This window comes from Lytechinus variegatus, chromosome 11 (assembly GCF_018143015.1).
Source record: "Lytechinus variegatus isolate NC3 chromosome 11, Lvar_3.0, whole genome shotgun sequence".
In the NCBI taxonomy this organism is placed as follows: Eukaryota; Metazoa; Echinodermata; class Echinoidea; order Temnopleuroida; family Toxopneustidae; genus Lytechinus; species Lytechinus variegatus.
Window position 1 is genome coordinate 19,513,829 of NC_054750.1, and position 17,687 is coordinate 19,531,515.

Here is a 17,687-nt window from a genome sequence, read left to right on the forward strand (position 1 = left end):
CACGGATGTTATTATCAAACTGCAAAATAATGTACACTTTTACTTTTGCTATGAAGAATAATGATAGTTTATATTACTGTCATACTGCAGAAACTGCGGTGTTGATTTAACACCAGCCTGAAATCTATATCTGTCCACACCAGAAAAAGTATTGAATCAACACCAGTTTGGAATCAAACCGCTGCTGTTTTAATACTAATTGGTGTTGAATAACTATCTATCTGGTGTTAGACTAATACCAAAACCGGTGTTGTTTAAGTTCTCTGGTGTGGACATAATATAGATCCCCGGCTGGTGTTAAATCAACACCGGAATTTTTACAGTGCACGATTCGTGCCACGATTGAAACCGTTGCATACATTGTAGAGTAATGGTCGTCGTCGTATCAGATCTTATCAGATCTCCAAATGATAATTGTGGCATTTCGTTTTGATTGTAGAAACAAACGTGGACGGATGATTTTTTTGTGTGTGTGATCGCTACAATGCAAATCATAATGGATCGCACGAATGGAAATGAGGCATCAACGCACAAACTTTGCCTTTTTATGATGATTTTCTAATATCACTTGTAGACTTACACTTCACTTCACATCTTTAGAACAATCAAGAATTTTACAATTCTTTGAAAGATTGTTCGTGTCACATGTAGAAAACATTTCTTTGTGACACAAGTCATGAAACTACTAAAATAAGACAGAAGATGAAATATATTTTGTTAACAGCAACAAAATCAACTAATAATACTCACCTTTAGATTATATTTCCTGACCGTGTAATGTGTGTTTACTTCAGTACTATCTAGGGCAACAGTAATTTTTCCATACACCATTTTTTTGTCTGGCCAGTACTTTTCACACTTTTTCTATAAGAATAGAGAAATATACAGCAGAATTAGATATAAAAAACATTATTCAACCAAGATTACAGCATTACTATGGTTTACGATTATATCTGATGCACATTATAAAAATTATGCTCTCACACACACAAAAAATAACTCTCACCCACGAGCCATATATCAGCCTCACATTCACGAACTCATACACTTTCACCGCCACACGCACATACACTACCCAATAACACCAATATACACCCCCATATCGTAACTCCAATGCACAAACACACACCCACACGCACCCACACACCCTCTCACACAAAGTGACGTTCCTCCTTGTGGATAACTGCGTAACTGTAATGGAATGGATTTGTTTCTACTTCTATGTATGCATTAGATGAACTAAAACTTCTTGAATGAAAAATAGGAGAAAATAACCTTATCATTCTCTACCAAGTTGGTCAGCATGACAATCTTGCAACAGTCCTCCTCCCATACCATTCGCCAGAAATCCCGAACCGATGCCGCGTTGGGTCCTGCATGTACAAGATTTAAGTTCTCATATTCAAGGCAATATGATAAATTCAGCAATACTATCATATTGCTAAGATAAAGTTTTTAAACAATATTAACCCTGAAGAGACAGCCCCCCTGTTGCACCCACAAATGTAATAACGCCCACAAATGTAATAACACTTTACCCACAAATGTAAGATTTTTTTATCGCCCACAAATGTAATAACACTTTACCCACAAATGTAAGATTTTTTCATCGCCCACAAATGTAATAATGACTTTACCCACAAGTGTTATAAATTTGAAGGGATTTTTGGCGAATCCGTTCTAAACTAAAATCCTATAGTAATGCGTTCATATAGCACAAAAGTGCAGTCTTTTTTTCAGACCGGGTTAATAAAACAAAGTACAAGTCCAAAGTCTTTTTTCCAGACCCGGTTTTCAAAAATTTATAATATAAATCAAAAGTCTTTTCTCCAGACCCGTTGTTTAAAAAATATAATAAAAGTCCAAAGTCTTTTTTTTTCCAGACCCGGTTGTTTCAAAAATTGTGATATAAGTCCAAAGTCTTTTTTCCAGACCCGGTTGTTTCAAAAATTATAATATAAATCCAAAGTCTTTTTCCAGACCCGGTTGTTTCAAGAATTTTAATAAGTCCAAAGTCTTTTTCCAGACCCAGTTATTTCCAAATTTATAATATAAGTCCAAACTAAGATACGGTAATGATATTCCTGTGGAAAAAATGGGAATCGAGCTTAGGCTTTTCTCCAGACCCAGATAATTAAAACTGGTGGAATTAATGTCTTTGTTGTTGTTTCAACTTATACGGTGTATATTGTGAATATGTGCACTAAGAGTAAATTGAGAATCAAGCGTAGTCTTTTCTCCAGACCCGGTTACCTGTTATTTAAACATTATGAATAACAGTTTAAAAACAGTATAAAGACCCCATAATCTATTAATGCTGGATATAGCGTAGTCTTTCAGCCCGACCATTTTTTTCTTAAAAAAAAAACGCTAATGGTAAGAATTAAAAAAAATCAAAGTCTAAGACCAAACAAACCTTCAACCTAAGAACCTGTTTTAAAAGAGGTTTAGAGTGTTGTCTTTATTCCATACCTAAAACAGTTACGAAAAAAAAATCTTCTAACATAAGACCTTATATAATTTTTTATACACCAGGACCAAGATGCAAAACAGTAATTTTATCTCTGATCTTGTGAACCTGTTTAAATATGTGTGAATAAATAAATAAATAAATAATATTCTTATTCTCGTGGAATAACACGAGTTTTAGAACGTACTCTTTCCTCCAGACCCGGCTATTAAAAAAAGTAACTGAAAAACTTCAAATCTAAGACCAAATTTCCAAAGTTTCACCCAGTAAAAATATGTCTTTATTTAAATAATACTACTACTACCCATACAAAACATTGTAATAACGCGTGGGTAAAGCAGACATCCTTTCTCCAGACTTGGTTACTATTTGAAAAATAAAATAGTTTTTACAAATATTCTAAAACGAATACTCAATAATCTAATTACTGTGGAACAACATGAAGACTGATTGTCGAAGATCGACTTTCCTCCAGACACAATTATTTCAGGAATAAAAAATCAATAAAACTCAACCCCCCAACAACGAATCTAAGAACCAACAATCCTCCAAATTAAGACCATGCATGTAGAAAAGCACATGTTTAGAGCGTTGTCTTTATTCCAGATCCGGTGATTTAAAAATGATTTAAACAATCCTAAAAACAAAAGACTCGTATTCTTATTCTTGTGGAATAAAACGAGTATTATGCTTAGTCTTTCGTCTGGACCTGGTTATTTAAAACATAAAGAAATATTGAAAAAAAATGACAGCTGAGACCAATCTTCAAAATTAAACCCACTTAAAATGCTTGGGCTTAGAGTGTTGTCTTTACCCCTCACCGACGTATATTATAACTTTTGAAACGGCCGGGTCTGAAAAAAAGACTTTAGACTTGCATTATAATTTTTGAATTAACTGGGTCTGGAAAAAAGACTTTGGACGTATATTATAATTTTGAAACAACCGGGTCTGGTAAAAAGACTTTGGACGTATATTATAATTTTGAAAACCGGGTCTGGAAAAAGACTTGGACTTGTACTGTATATTTCATTAACCGGGTCTGGAAAAAAGACTTTGAACTTTTGTGCTATGTGAAGGCATTACTATAGGATATTAGTTTAGAACGAATTCGCCAAAAATCACTTCAAATTAATTACATTTGTGGGTAAAGTCATTATTACATTTGTTGGTAAAGTGCATTATTACATTTGTGGGTAAAGTGTTATTACATTTGTGGGCGTTATTACATTTGTGGGTAAAGTGTTATTACATTTGTGGGCGATCAAAAATTATTACATTTGTGGGTAAAGTGTTATTACATTTGTGGGCGATTATTACTACCCCCCGGCCCTCGACATTTTTCGTTATAAATTAGCAACGCGAAAAAAAATCGTGTCGCGGCGATTCCTGACCTTTTTCTATCAAGTCTAGCGCAACTTTTAGTTTAATACCAGATTTGTGATGCGAGGTACATGTTTGCGAAATTACACAACATTTCGAAAGTGCATGCAGATCAAAACTAACTCAAAAACGTGAATTTGTGTACAAATCCAATGCAAATAATGTTTCTAGCCAACTAAATTTATGCCTCATTATTATTATTTTTAATGATTAAACTCTTCTTGTTTATGGTCAGAATAAGGTCCCCAACGATTTCATTAAATCAAAATAAACACAAAAACAAGATACATAAATTAATAAAAAAATAAAAATAAAATACATCAGAGAATTGTGACAAAATTTTCTTTTAAAGTATATTTGATCAATATATTATACACTGTCAGTGAATAAATGAAGTACTTTAGTCCTTTAGTAGTGTTGATTTTAGGCATAAATTAGCCTAATTTATTCGTAATGAGCTTTTTTTCGAAGAATTTGATTGTACAGATTTACTAGATTATCCTTGGGTAACGCGCTTATTGATTTTCGTTGCAATTGCACGGAGGATGTAAGTGGATGGGGGGGGGGGGGGATTCAGCCCACTGTCTTGATACAGGCATCAAATTAGCCCAGCCTTTTTGGTGTGAGACTAAACCTGTCTAAAAGAACAAGAGAAACTGAAGGGGTGACTATTAAACGAAAAAATCTTAATGATTTTTGGTCAATACCTTTTTCATTCTATAATCCCCCTTTTCCTTGCAAATATTTAGATAACATCACAGTCAATAAGACAATTTCCCTTTCTGCAATAAGACTTTCCTCTTTCTGGTCTCATTGTCAGAAACATAAAATTACACTCTAATATCTGGGGATTGTTTCATGGCAGTTTTCCGCGGAGGAAAGTTGTTATGCTTTGAGGATAACCGTACAACTACAAAGAAGAGAGTGATCTGAGAAGTATGTATCAATTTTGATGATAATACTGTTATGTAGTCTACTGTTGTGGTATTACCAGGAGAAGGCTTATACTCAGTTCTCTTGCACTTTTCATGGATAAATTTAAAGCAGATACGAACCAAAAGCGCCATCTCGAGTCCTCAACTACTCATATGTGGCCAGTTTCCTGATCCATAATGCTAGTGTAGTCTAGTAATATAGACCCACTTGATTGATAAAATGCTTATTAACTATTCAATACATTTATACCGAAATAATTATGTTACCTGGTAGCAAAACAATAACTTTTCCTCTTAAAACATTTTCGTTTCTCCATACAAATACAATTTATTCTCTGTAGATATCTCAAAACGTATATTTTAAGACTGTATTTTTAACACACAGTCAATGAGAGACCACACACAGTTTGCTCCCCCTTTAAATTAACAATTTTGTCATGTACTTGTTGTGAACGCAATAATCATATAGCTCCATGATATAATCACCTTGGGCAGCAATGTACTTTCTGGAATAATTGTATCCCTGTAGAATAAATCAAATTTGTGATAAAAAAAGTAAAGCGGTATACATAAAACTACATCAATTTTATAGATACAAATATGACCCTGTCTAGCTATAATGGAAGATGACATAGAAGCAATAGTGACGCCAATTATTGTATAAACACACAGTGTATAAAATATACATGCAATCATGATCGATTTCCTTCGAATATTTTAGTTCTAATACACACACATTCTCACCCACACACGCACCCACCCACACCTATACTCTTTTCAACATAGTTTCCTTTTTTTAAGATTTCATCAAAAATCAAAAACATAAATTCAAGGTAAGTAATTACAGTTTATAAAACGTCATTTTGTGTTTAAAAAATCTACAAAAAATATACCAACAACTGAAGAAATGATGATGGAATGAAATGCTTAAAATATACTGTATACCATGATACCAAACACACATATTACAGGCCGGAATTCACTTTTACCTGCTTAAACAAATCCTCTTTTTTTATCGTCATAATGCTCTTACTTGATAGCAATAATGATTTTATTTAAATGGTAACCTTTTGTATAAGATCGTTTAGCAGCAAGTGCAGATGAAATAAAAATTATAACGCAAAACCTAATGACATAAATTATCGTAATAAGACATTTATGAAAAACATTTCGAAACATGAGATAATAACATACCTTGCAGAATAGATAGATTTGAAATGTATATTTTTTAGTATATATACTTACGTCAATGAAGTTCGCATTGATGTAGTCTGAATGAGGATCATTATCAAGGAGGGCAATTTGACTCTAGAGTGGTCATCTAAAAAGGTAAAAGAATTCAATCTTGATGATACAAAGCAAAATATGGGAATGAACAGGAAGCCTTACAGAAGTAATCGATTTATATTGTCAGGTATGAGTAACTTTTCTTGCCGCAGACTTGTGGATAGCTTGTGCTATTTTTTCATTTATCGTTATGGTAAACCAAAACTAATTGTAGATAAATCATGACTGAGAACAAACGCATGAATTATTTTTTTTCAGGAGTGGGTTTATCCTCTTGATTTTGAATTTTCAATATCTTTCTCTTCAGCTTTTACTTATGCCTCGGTGAGAACTATGATTCCCATATGAAGTTAGAAATATGTCTAATTTAATCTAAGGCTCCTCAGAACAGGATGGCCATTTCCATACATTCACCGATAATACTACATCTTGACTGAGTATACACACATATATAATAATAATATATGTATTAATATATTTATCAAAACGAAAATGGAATCACAATCCCTGTATTACCAGAGTACCCGCCGGAAAAGAAATCTGACAGTCCCACAGTTCGTCCAGTATGTTTACAGTGTGGAACACAACATGAAACCATCTTTACACTCTGTTTTAAATTTAGACATTGTAACAGTGTAAAAAGCAGTTTTACATCGCCTGCTATGTAAGCACTCTGTAAACTCCCAATCTGTAGAGTGAAGAGATGTACGCGCTGGGAAATTATTGCCAAACTGTTGTTAGATTTGAGCGTTTTAACAGTGAATCACATCTCAACACTGTTTACACGCCTTGTGACACTACTCTTTCCAAAAGAGTGTGCCTAACCCGGGGCCACTACCCATTGACGAGTGGATACCATGCGCGACCATGGGGTCTCGAAAAGCACCCTAAACACGTATTTTCCATATTCTGAAAATGCATCCCTTAAAGTGATTGATTAACAATGGTTTGACTTTAAAAAAATCTGAGCTAGACATGCTAGTGATATGTTACAAAAATGAAGCCCAGAAAAAATTGCGTTCGAAAATAATTATTTAGTGCTTCAAAAATTGAAATATAAAGTGACCGGAAACACCATCTTAATTTCATCCCATACACTTATGTGTACTATTTAAGCGTCTAAGACACCTATTTACAAAATCGGGATTTGCCTTGTAGTTTTAGCTTTTCATTCTCAATAATGGTTGTTTTCAGGTTTATTAGTTCTAATACATGCACTTGTACACATGTTTCATCTTGGTTTGAGAATTTTTTAAATCGGCTGCTCACAAAGTTAAACAGTACCTTTTAAAAGTATTGGCGTCTCAAACCCTACCATTAACAAGTATTAGAAACAAAACGATACTCTTGGCAAGTATTCCTTGAAATGAACCCCTAAACAAGTACAGCGATATATTGTTGTCACGGGTCCGTCGGTCGTCGGTTTTTGTCTCACCTGCGAAGCAAAGTGAGACTAAAGGCGCCGCTTTTCCGACGGCGGCGGCGGCGTCAACATCAAATCTTAACCTGAGGTTAAGTTTTTGAAATGACATCATAACTTAGAAAGTATATGGACCTAGTTCATGAAACTTGGCCATAAGGTAATCAAGTATTACTGAACATCCTATTAGAGTTTCATATCACATGACCAAGGTCAAAGGTCATTTAGGGTCAATGAACTTAGACCATGTTGGAGGAATCAACATCGAAATCTTAACCTGTGGTTAAGTTTTTGAAATGTCATCATAACTTAGAAAATATATGGACCTAGTTCATGAAACTTGGACATAAGGTTAATCAAGTATCACTGAACATCCTGCATGAGTTTCACGTCACATGACCAAGGTCAAAGGTCATTTAGGGTCAATGAACTTTGGCCGAATTGGGGATATCTGTTGAATTCCCATCATAACTTTGAAAGTTTATGTATCTGATTCATGAAACTTGGACATAATAGTAATCAAGCATCACTGAAAATTTTGTGCAAGTTTCAGGTCTCATGATTAAGGTCAAAGGTCATTTAGGGTCAATGAACTTTGGCCGAATTGGGGGTATCTGTTGAATTACCATCATAACTTTGAAAGTTTATTGGTCTAGTTCATTAAACTTGGACATTAGAGTAATCAAGTATCACTGAACATCCTGTGCACGTTTCAGGTCACATGACCAAGGTCAAAGGTCAATGAACTTTGGCCGAATCGGGTGTATCTGTTGAATTACCATCATAACTTTGAAAGTTTATGGATCTGATTCATGAAACTTGTACATAAGAGTAATCAAGTATCACTGAACATCCTGTTCGAGTTTCAGGTGACATGATCAAGGTCAAAGGTCATGTAAGGTCAATGAACTTTGGCCATGTTGGGGTTTTTTGTTGAATAACCATCATATCTCTGTAAGTTTATTGGTCTAGTTCATAAAAAGTGGACATAAGAGTAACCATGTATCACTGAACATCTTGTGCGAGTTAGAGTAGTATTCAAAGTCAGCACTGCTGCTACATTGAACCGCGTGATGCAGGTGAGACGGCCAGAGGCATTCCACTTGTTACCTTTACACACCATTTGGTTTCATACGGCCCCACCTTCCACAACTCGTGCAAATAGGACTCTAAACACGTAGTGTTGGGGAAAAAAGACATCCTTTATAAAACATTTTAATTTTGTTTTAATATCCCCGAAAATTTGACCCTAGACACGTAGCTCTCCTAGTGAAATAGATACCCCTTTTTCATTGTTTTTGTCTTTTTACACCCTTATCACGTTACGTACGTAACGTGCCCTATTGTGAAAAAGACATCCTTTTACGTGTTTTTTTTGGTCGCGCATGGTATCCACTCGTCAATGTAAGTGCCCCCCCCCCCCGGGGTGCCATAATGGGCGTTTTGATACGTTTGTGAGGTATTATGTGAGAGGGTGAAAAGGAGTGTGTGTGGGTGATAATGTAAGAATACCATGGAACTTTATGTGTAAGGTAAAATAACTGTATATATTTGTGAAAGGGGAAAGGGCACGGAGTGTAACCACGTTGCATGTTATTGCAGTTTAAGTAATTGGAATATCAAAGTGTGTGACCTTCGCGTTCATGACTACCGTTCTCAAATGCAAGACACAAAGTAAAATTAGAATTATAAATAGGCATATTTACAGGCAATGATGTTCCGGTATCTGTTCTTCTGTGTGTTTCCGTTTCTTTTTGCCACGTTCCAAGGGTGCAACTGCCCAGCCGGAATGGTCTTGTTTTGAAAAAAAAGAAAATGGAAAACAACAGTGATTATTTTTTTTTCAGAGATTAAAAATCATTTCTACCACTACATTTATAACTCTTGAAGCACTTCATTCGAAATTGTATAGACCGGAATAAATGACACAGGTAATGATAATAATCATTAATGTTACTTTTAGATATGCCAAATTGAAGCTCCCTAAGGATTAGCTCTGTTTTACCGAGGAAATATGGATATATGAAATATTTATTTGAAACAGAGGTAAATAACAGTATTATTTGATAATGTTTTTATATGGCTGAGAAAAACATAATTCTAAAATAAAAGTCTGAAATATTTCTTGTATTTCTTGAGAGGTACATGTTAGGGTTTCAGGGTGGTGAATAAAAAGAGGAGAACAACAAAACTTGCTTGGAAATCTTCCTTAAAACCAGACTCTGAATTAGTCTTCTGTGTCACATATGTGATAAGTTGGTCGAGAACGATGGGCGCATGTGTGTTTTCGACAGACGGCATGTTAGCGTAGGTTCCCACTTCTGGCACTGCATCAATATCCTCATACAAGGCCTCAGAGGAAGGGATAGTGGGAAGTGCATCATGTGAACCTACAAAGAGATAATTCAAGTAGGAAATTCAAGCCAAAAAGTTGATTTAAATAAAGTGAGAAAAAATAAGAAAAACACTGAAAAAAAAATATTTAAGATTAGGAAAAGTGTGACTATGCAAAGTTTATATTAATGTCACAAAATAGTTATTTGCATATCGAGATGCATTGAAAAAACGATGACGTCACATTTATTCTTTGTTTCTGTTGTATGAACTAATAATAATACATAGGATATTTATAGCGTCTTTTTTCGTTTTAAATTAATACTGAAGGTGCTTAGAAAACAGAACAGCCAAAAATAAAGATAAGCATAGGCGGCGGAAGCGGGGGGGGGGAGCCTGTCCCCCCCACCCCTGAATGAATTGCTTCAAAAGAACTCTTTTGAAGCACTTCATTACAAATTGTATGCCGGAAAAATGACACAGGTAATGATGATAATGTTACTTTTAAATATGCCAAATTGAATTTCCTAAAGGATTAGCTCTGTTTAACCGAGGAAATGTGGAATGAGATAGATATATGAAATATTTATGTGAAACAGTGGTAATTAACATTATCATTAAATAATATTTTTATATAGCTAAGGAAAACATCATAATTAAAGCAGAAAAAATAAGATAAACACTGAAAACAGAATTTAAGATTAGAAAAAGTCTGACAATGCAAAGTTTCGATTTATGTCACATAACAGTTATTTGCATATCGAGATGCATTGAAAAAACGATGACGTCACATTTATTCTTTGTTTCTTTTGTATGAAATAATAATACATTGATATCATCTTTTCCGTTTTAAATTAATACTGAAGGCGCTAAGAAAACAGAACAGCCAAAAATAAAGATAAGCATAGGCGGCGGAAGCGGAGAGAGGGAGTCCCCCCTGAATTCGAAATGGAGGAGGGGGACGCCCCCCCTCCTAATTTTTTTTTGGGGGGGCTTGTCAATTTTGTTTCCATCGTCCCCCTTAAATGTTTGTGGTCCCCCCTAAAATTTAGGTTGAAATTTAGGTTTTTCTTTTGCTTGTCAATTTTTTACCTGTGTCCATCCCAAAATTTCAGGTGAACCTCCTCCCCCCTAAATTTTTTTGGCTTCCGCCGCCAATGAAGATATTAAGTACAAGAAATGACACGTTTTTTAATACATGAAATATTAAATTTCTCCTCATCATAATGTGATGTTGGATTGATTCTTCCTCGGAAATGTTGATTTGACATCATTGTAACCTACTATGACTCGATCAAAAGCTTCCTTGATATAAAATCTTAAATTTTTGATATTATGTAATTCATGTCATGAGATAGAATACTGATATTTCCGGCATTCATTTTATTCGAATAATTTTTCTGTTAATGTTGACATCCCTTTTAAAGGGACTAAACATTCAGTAATCACGACAACGTCATACTCCCCGTGACTTCTCTGTTTCATGCAATCAATTATTGAGGCTATTGACAGACAGATTCAAACTCGGATGAACGTTTAATGACATATACCAATTAAATTGATTGATTGACTTGGTTCGCCAGGTATGACAAAAAATACAGTATAAAATTTGAAGTAAGAAAAATCTTTAAAAAACGCTGCCATGATAGCCTATGAAAACCAATAAAGGTTGTTTTCAATGATACCTTTCACATATTCAATAATGCCGAAATCTATGACAAAAGAGATTCTCATCAGTTTTATAATTGCTATTTTGCTAATTTCTCAGCAATTATAACAATCTATTTATAATCCTTTACCTCGTAATATTAGTATAGAGACACTTTAGTGGTCATTTTATTGGATTCTGTACGCACTCATTTTTATATTGTTACAAGTGGGATTTATATCTAAACTGTCATTCATATGTAATATGCAATCGATGAGATATCATCTCTTTGATTATGTTAATACTGATTCTACGCATTGGCATATCAATGCATATTCTCATGAGCCATCTTTCAAGGGCTTACATGAAAGTGGAAAATCACTTCACTTGAGGATTTCTTCATATAAATGGCTTGTTGATGGCAAGATCACATCAGCTTGTGTTCATTACTTCTTTCTCTTCTTATTTTGAAAACCAGGTAATTGTAAAACTTAATGTAAAACTTGTGAACTTACGTTGACTTTGAATATGTTTCAGTGGCATGTACTCATCTGACCTGAATTTAAAAATATATAAATAAAAACGATCAGGTGGGTTTTTATAAAGCTGTTCGTAAGATACGAATGACTTTACGCACGACTGGTGATCCTTTCGTGCTATGTGGTATCCCTATGTAATTGATTTATGACCTAAGAACATGTTCCAGTCGTGCGTAAAGTCGTTCGTATTTTTACGAACAGCTTTATGAAACACCCGCCAGTTTCTACACTCTAAAAAATGAAGTGCTAATTTAGCTTTGAAATAGACAAACCAGCACTCCGAAGTGCAGTCACCATACACGCTCTTTAAGAGCTAAATTAGCACTTCATTTTTTAGAGTGTATACCAGAAATTCATCTGCTTTTACTAGCACGCTGTGTGAATAGAAGGAATCTGGTACTTGAGTGGCTTTATACAGGGGCGGTGCAATAAAGAGGGACGCAGGGGTACGGGGCCAACCGCTACTAAGGAGTGAAAAGGGAAAAAGAGGGTATAACTTACATGACTTAAGGAGAGAACATTATGAAGACTTGGTAAAAAGGAGAATATTAGAAATAAAGACGCATAAGTCATAAACCTCTGTATAACCCGTGGACCATAATGGTAACACGGCATTTGCACTTACAACAGTTGCTCCTCCACTAATTTCTTTGAAAATGAAAGGTGAGGGTTGCAGTTGTGATAGGATTTTTCGTTCAGAATCATGCAAGAATTGGGATTTGAATCTCGGATATTTTTGGCTTAATGCGTGCATTTTACCAATATGAGAAATTGTTTAAGGAAACCTGACAAAATAGAGAAAACTAGAAATTGGACCTGTCCAAAGGACACAGATGCCCCCGCTTAACGCGATCAGAAGCTCGTGCAGAAACTAATATACAGTGCGTATAAAAAAACGGGACAGTTTTGAAAAGTCTATGCAAAATTTGTGTCAAATTAAAATGCCTATATTTTGATGTCAATAGATGCTCTTAAATCTTATCTTCGAAATGCAATGAAAAAATAATAATTTGTTCACGCTTGAGCGAACACGGGACGTTTTTGTCGGGGGTTCAAAAAGAGACTTGCGCCAGAATGGCAGAATATGAGTAATAGATGATCAGACTTCTTGCTAATCAGCAGACTTCCTCTCAACCTTTTCCTTATCTGTGCCATAATTTTCGAATTATGCTGTCAAATTTTATTTACAAATTTATTTATTTATTTACTTGAATTATTTTGTTCTTTATTCAATTAATTTTCTTTTACCTTTGAATTTCCCTCATAAGGAAAACCCAAACAAGAAGATTTGCATTATTAATTGGGGAAAACTTGTAATTATTCAAATCCTTTTATTATGCAAAACAAATTATGTTGTGGTACCTTAAAAAAACATGAATCCATTTTTCAACGGGTTATTGATTCCTTGAGGAAGGACTTCATGTCTTTCAATGGCAATGGTGTATTGAGTCAATTTTGAAGGAGCTAGATATGGCAGATCGGGAAAAATGTAATAAAAAGTTGTGAGCAAGCGAAGCGAGCACACAAAAATTCCTATTTTTTATTACAATATCAAATTTTGTGATAGATTTTGACATAATACTCAGAAAATAAAATCAGATTTTATTTTATCATTCCTTTTATTTCCTTTCCACTTTTTTTCTTGGTCATGATTTTTTTAATTGAGGGGGGGGGGCATCCCCGAACCCCCGCCCATCTGTATGACACTGTTCAAATGGCACCATAACCTTTGCAGCACACAATGAAAGACAGGCTCTCCCATATTTTGGCTTGAAGAAGGAATATTCAAAGCAAAAAGAGAACATATTAAAATGAAACAACAACAGAACAATTCAAGCAAACAAATAGATTTGAAAATGAATTTTGACCGCATAATTTGAAAATTGTGGCAAAGATAATGAAAAGGTGAAGAGGAAGTGTGCTGGTTAGCAAAAAGTCCGATTATCAATTTTATCATATTTCATTTTATGCCATTCTGGCGCAAGCCTCCTGATTGATCCCATACAAAAAAAAAAACATTCCGTGTTCGCTCAAGCATGAACAAAACTGATTTTTGTTAATGACATTTGAAAGATAAGACCTAAGAGCACCTATTAACACAAAAATATAGACATCAATTTGAAATAAAATTTTTTATAGACTTTTCAAATCTGTCCCGTTTTTTATACGCACTGTATATACAATGAACAAATTTAGACCTTTGAAACAATTAGCATATATAATGAGCTGTGACCTTTGACCTGCGGACTCCGAATTCGAACTTAGCCTGTATTTTGGTGGAATCTACCTACACACAATTTTTTTATAAATCTGTTGTATATTTCATAAGTTATCATGCGGAAAAACTCGCATATTTAATGAGCTGTGACCTGCGGACTCCGAATTCGAAATAAGACTGTATTGGTGTCATCTAACTACACACCATTTTTTTTAATCCATTGAATATTTTTCGAGTTATTGCGCGGAAACCAACTCGCATATTTAATGAGCTGTGACCTTTGACCGGCCTGCAGACTCCAAATTCGAACTTAGCCGGTATTTTGGTGTCATCTACCTCTACAACAAAGAAAAACATTAAAATCTCCATTAAATATTTTTCGAGTTATTGCGCGGAAACCAACTCGCATATTTAATGAGCAGTGACCCTTGCCCTGTGACCTGCGGACTCCAAAATTCGAACTTAGTCTGTATTTTGGTGTCATCTACCTACACACTAAATTTTTAAAAAATCCATTTCGTGGAAACCAACTCGCATGTTCAATGAGCTGTGACCTTTGACCTGCGGACTCTGAATTTGAACTTAGCCTGTATTTTGGTGCCATCTACCAACACACTAATTTTTTTTCAATCCATTAAATATTTTTCGAGTTATTGCGTGGGAATCACGGACGAACCGACAGGAGCAACGCTCCTTATTTTTCAACCAACAATAATGATTTTTCATGATCGAAACGCTCATTTGACCTTTTGACCCCTAGATGACTTTACCCCACCCCCCACACCCGGGGGGGGGGGCACTCAGTATATAATGCATGGTGGGTATGTGCCGCGGAGGGGACCCCCATTTTTACACTCAAATTCCTGTTCCAAGGCATAGCATTGTTGCATCTTATTGAGAAAAAGAAGAAAGCCGCTCCAAAGCAAAGCATTTTCTTGCTTATCGAGAAAAAAAGGAAGAAATCCGTTCCAAAGCTTCGCATATTTTTCGTTACGCCGTTCCGGTCGCATTGATCCCCTACAATGAGCTGTAATTTTGGTGAAAAGCGGTCGCGGAGCGCGCTGTCCGACCATCACCTCTGCGCGAGCACATCCGGCGCCCGTGCCACCGGGTTAGCTGCTTGCACGTGTGCCCGTTGCATAGGGATGCATACGCACTCACTAGCAGGCGACCCATTCCAAGGACCCCCATTCTCACAAACATTTGTTGTTCCGAAACCCGTTCCGAGGAGTCGAGGACCCTCATTTTGCAAAAAGCCCTGCTCCAAGGCCCCCGTTTTTTTGCCTCGCCCGCGGCACATACCCACCACTTTTTTCTGTAACCCCTCCCCCGGACTTAACCATCTTGTATTACCTAAGGATAATGACTCTTGAAATATAAATCCAAATAATAGATTGACTTACCTGTCTTGGTTCCCGTTTTGGTTATCAGGTATGGCATAAATTGGCGTGTTTTCACGTGTTCGAAAAGAGGCCGACAATCTACTGAAAACGGATGTTCGCCTTCTCCTGTTTGAAATAAATAAATGGCAACACGTTTTTTCTTGTTTTGCCCAGTCATTGGTGATGTTTCGTTGGTAATATATTATTCCAACACACTTTATTATCAGAGCTCTTTGCAATGACGTATCAACAGCATTAGGTTGAGGGCATTAATTTTGAGCAACCACTACGCAAATGCGCTAACTTCGCAGCCACGACGGTGACCTTAGATCCGTGGTACGTGAGCAAAATTCAAATTGCTATTATGGAAGCGAAATGGTCGATAATGGACGATTTTTCGCAACCGTCATGATCCCAATGGGTTTTTGTCGGAGAGAGCACGAGAGCGCATCTGTATTGTGAGGGCAATAGCCAATCAGCATGACTATAGAGGGATTCTTACACTCTGCACAGGTAACATATGCCTTAGAAGTGAATTCTTGATTTTCCCATAAAACTTATAGAGATATGACATAAACAAGTGGAGCACCTCTGGCAGTCTCACCTGCATCACGCGATTCAATAAAGTAGCAGTACTGACTTTGGAAATTATGTAACATGATTATTTACAAAAACACAATTCATATAATGACTCTGTTCAATGACAATGAATGACAGTTGACCTTGCATGCCACCTAAGACTTGTCAGTGATACTTGATTACACCTATATCCACATTTTATAAACTATATCTATAAACTTTGGAAGTTATGACAGCAATCTAATAATTACCTCCAAAATGGCCATAGTTCAATGACCTTAAATGACCTTTGACTTTGGTAATGTGACCTGAAACTCGCATGAGATGTTCAGTGATATTTGATTACTATTTGTTCAATTTTTATGAACTAGATCCGAACACTTTCAGAGTTATGATGGTTATTCAACAATTCCCCCCCCCCCCCCACATGGCCACAGTTCATTGACCTTTGATCTTGTTCATGTGACTTAAAGTCGGCACAGGATGTTCAGTGATACTTGATTACTCTTATGTCCAAGTTTTATGAACTATACCAATACACTTCCAGAGTTATGATGCTAATTCAACAAATACCCCCAACATTACCAAATATCATTGACCTTACATGACATTTTACCTTGGTCATGTGACCTGAATATCGCACAGGATGTTCAGTGATACTTGAGTACTCTTATGTCCAAGTTATATGAATCAGATCGATAAACTTTCAAAGATATGATGGTAATTCAGCAAATACACCCAACTTTGTCACAGTTCATTGACCCTAAATGACCTTTGACATTGATCATGTGACTTGAATCTCAGGCAGGATGTACAGTAATACTTGTTTACCCTGATGGCCAAGTTTCATTAACTAGGTCCATATACATTTGAAGTTATGACGAAATTCCAAAAACTTAATCTTAGGTTAAGATTTTTATGTTGATTCCCCCAACATGGTCTAAGTTCATTGACGCTAAATGACCTTTGCCCAGGGTTGGCGATTTTTTTTATTTTTTAAAAAAATAAAAAAAATCGGATTTTTTTTTTTTAAATCAGATTTTTTTGATTTAAATCAGATTTTTTTTTTTTTTTTTGATTTTTTAAAAGTTCCTTCGAAAAAAGGGTAATTATTCCCCCCCCCCCTTACTCTTACAATGACATCAATATTGATGTTATACATTTCACCCCTATTATTGTTCTTAACCACATATTTTGTAATTAAAATCCAGTTAAAATGGACAATTAAAAATAAATTTGAGGAATCATGTATCTGAACTTAATTCTATCATACATAGGCCTATGAAGGAATATTCCATAGGGAATTCCCAGTGAGTAGAGAAAATTCCCCTCTGGGATTTTTCATTCAAATATTTTAAAAAATCCAAGAGGAAAAATCCCCAGGCACTCCTCAGTGGAAATTGTCTCACATGTGCACACAAAAGCTTGGTGGCAAAGAAGGCACCATGTCGGGCAGAAAAAAAGATCCAATATGGATTCATTTCCAGAAATT

The 17,687-nt window shown here is 35.4% G+C and overlaps 1 protein-coding gene and 1 long non-coding RNA gene across 2 annotated transcripts in view; both read right to left on the reverse strand.

The window, feature by feature from the left end:
* Positions 1–756: 756 nt before the first annotated feature.
* Positions 757–6,086, reverse strand: LOC121423645. The gene is made up of 4 exons (XR_005971301.1): positions 6,034–6,086; positions 5,275–5,311; positions 1,276–1,373; positions 757–864 (listed from the first exon to the last, which is right to left on the reverse strand). It is a non-coding gene; the product is annotated as an uncharacterized LOC121423645 (long non-coding RNA).
* A 3,557-nt stretch (positions 6,087–9,643) lies between these two features.
* LOC121424243 (fibronectin-like) overlaps positions 9,644–17,687 on the reverse strand; it is a 62,732-nt gene continuing 54,688 nt past the window's right edge. Inside the window, exons 12-14 of the mRNA XM_041619851.1 lie at positions 15,638–15,742; positions 11,993–12,033; positions 9,644–9,885 (exon numbers count right to left, since the gene is read on the reverse strand). Of these exons, the coding sequence (XP_041475785.1) occupies positions 9,644–9,885; positions 11,993–12,033; positions 15,638–15,742 (388 nt within the window). The remainder of the gene's footprint in view (positions 9,886–11,992; positions 12,034–15,637; positions 15,743–17,687) is intronic.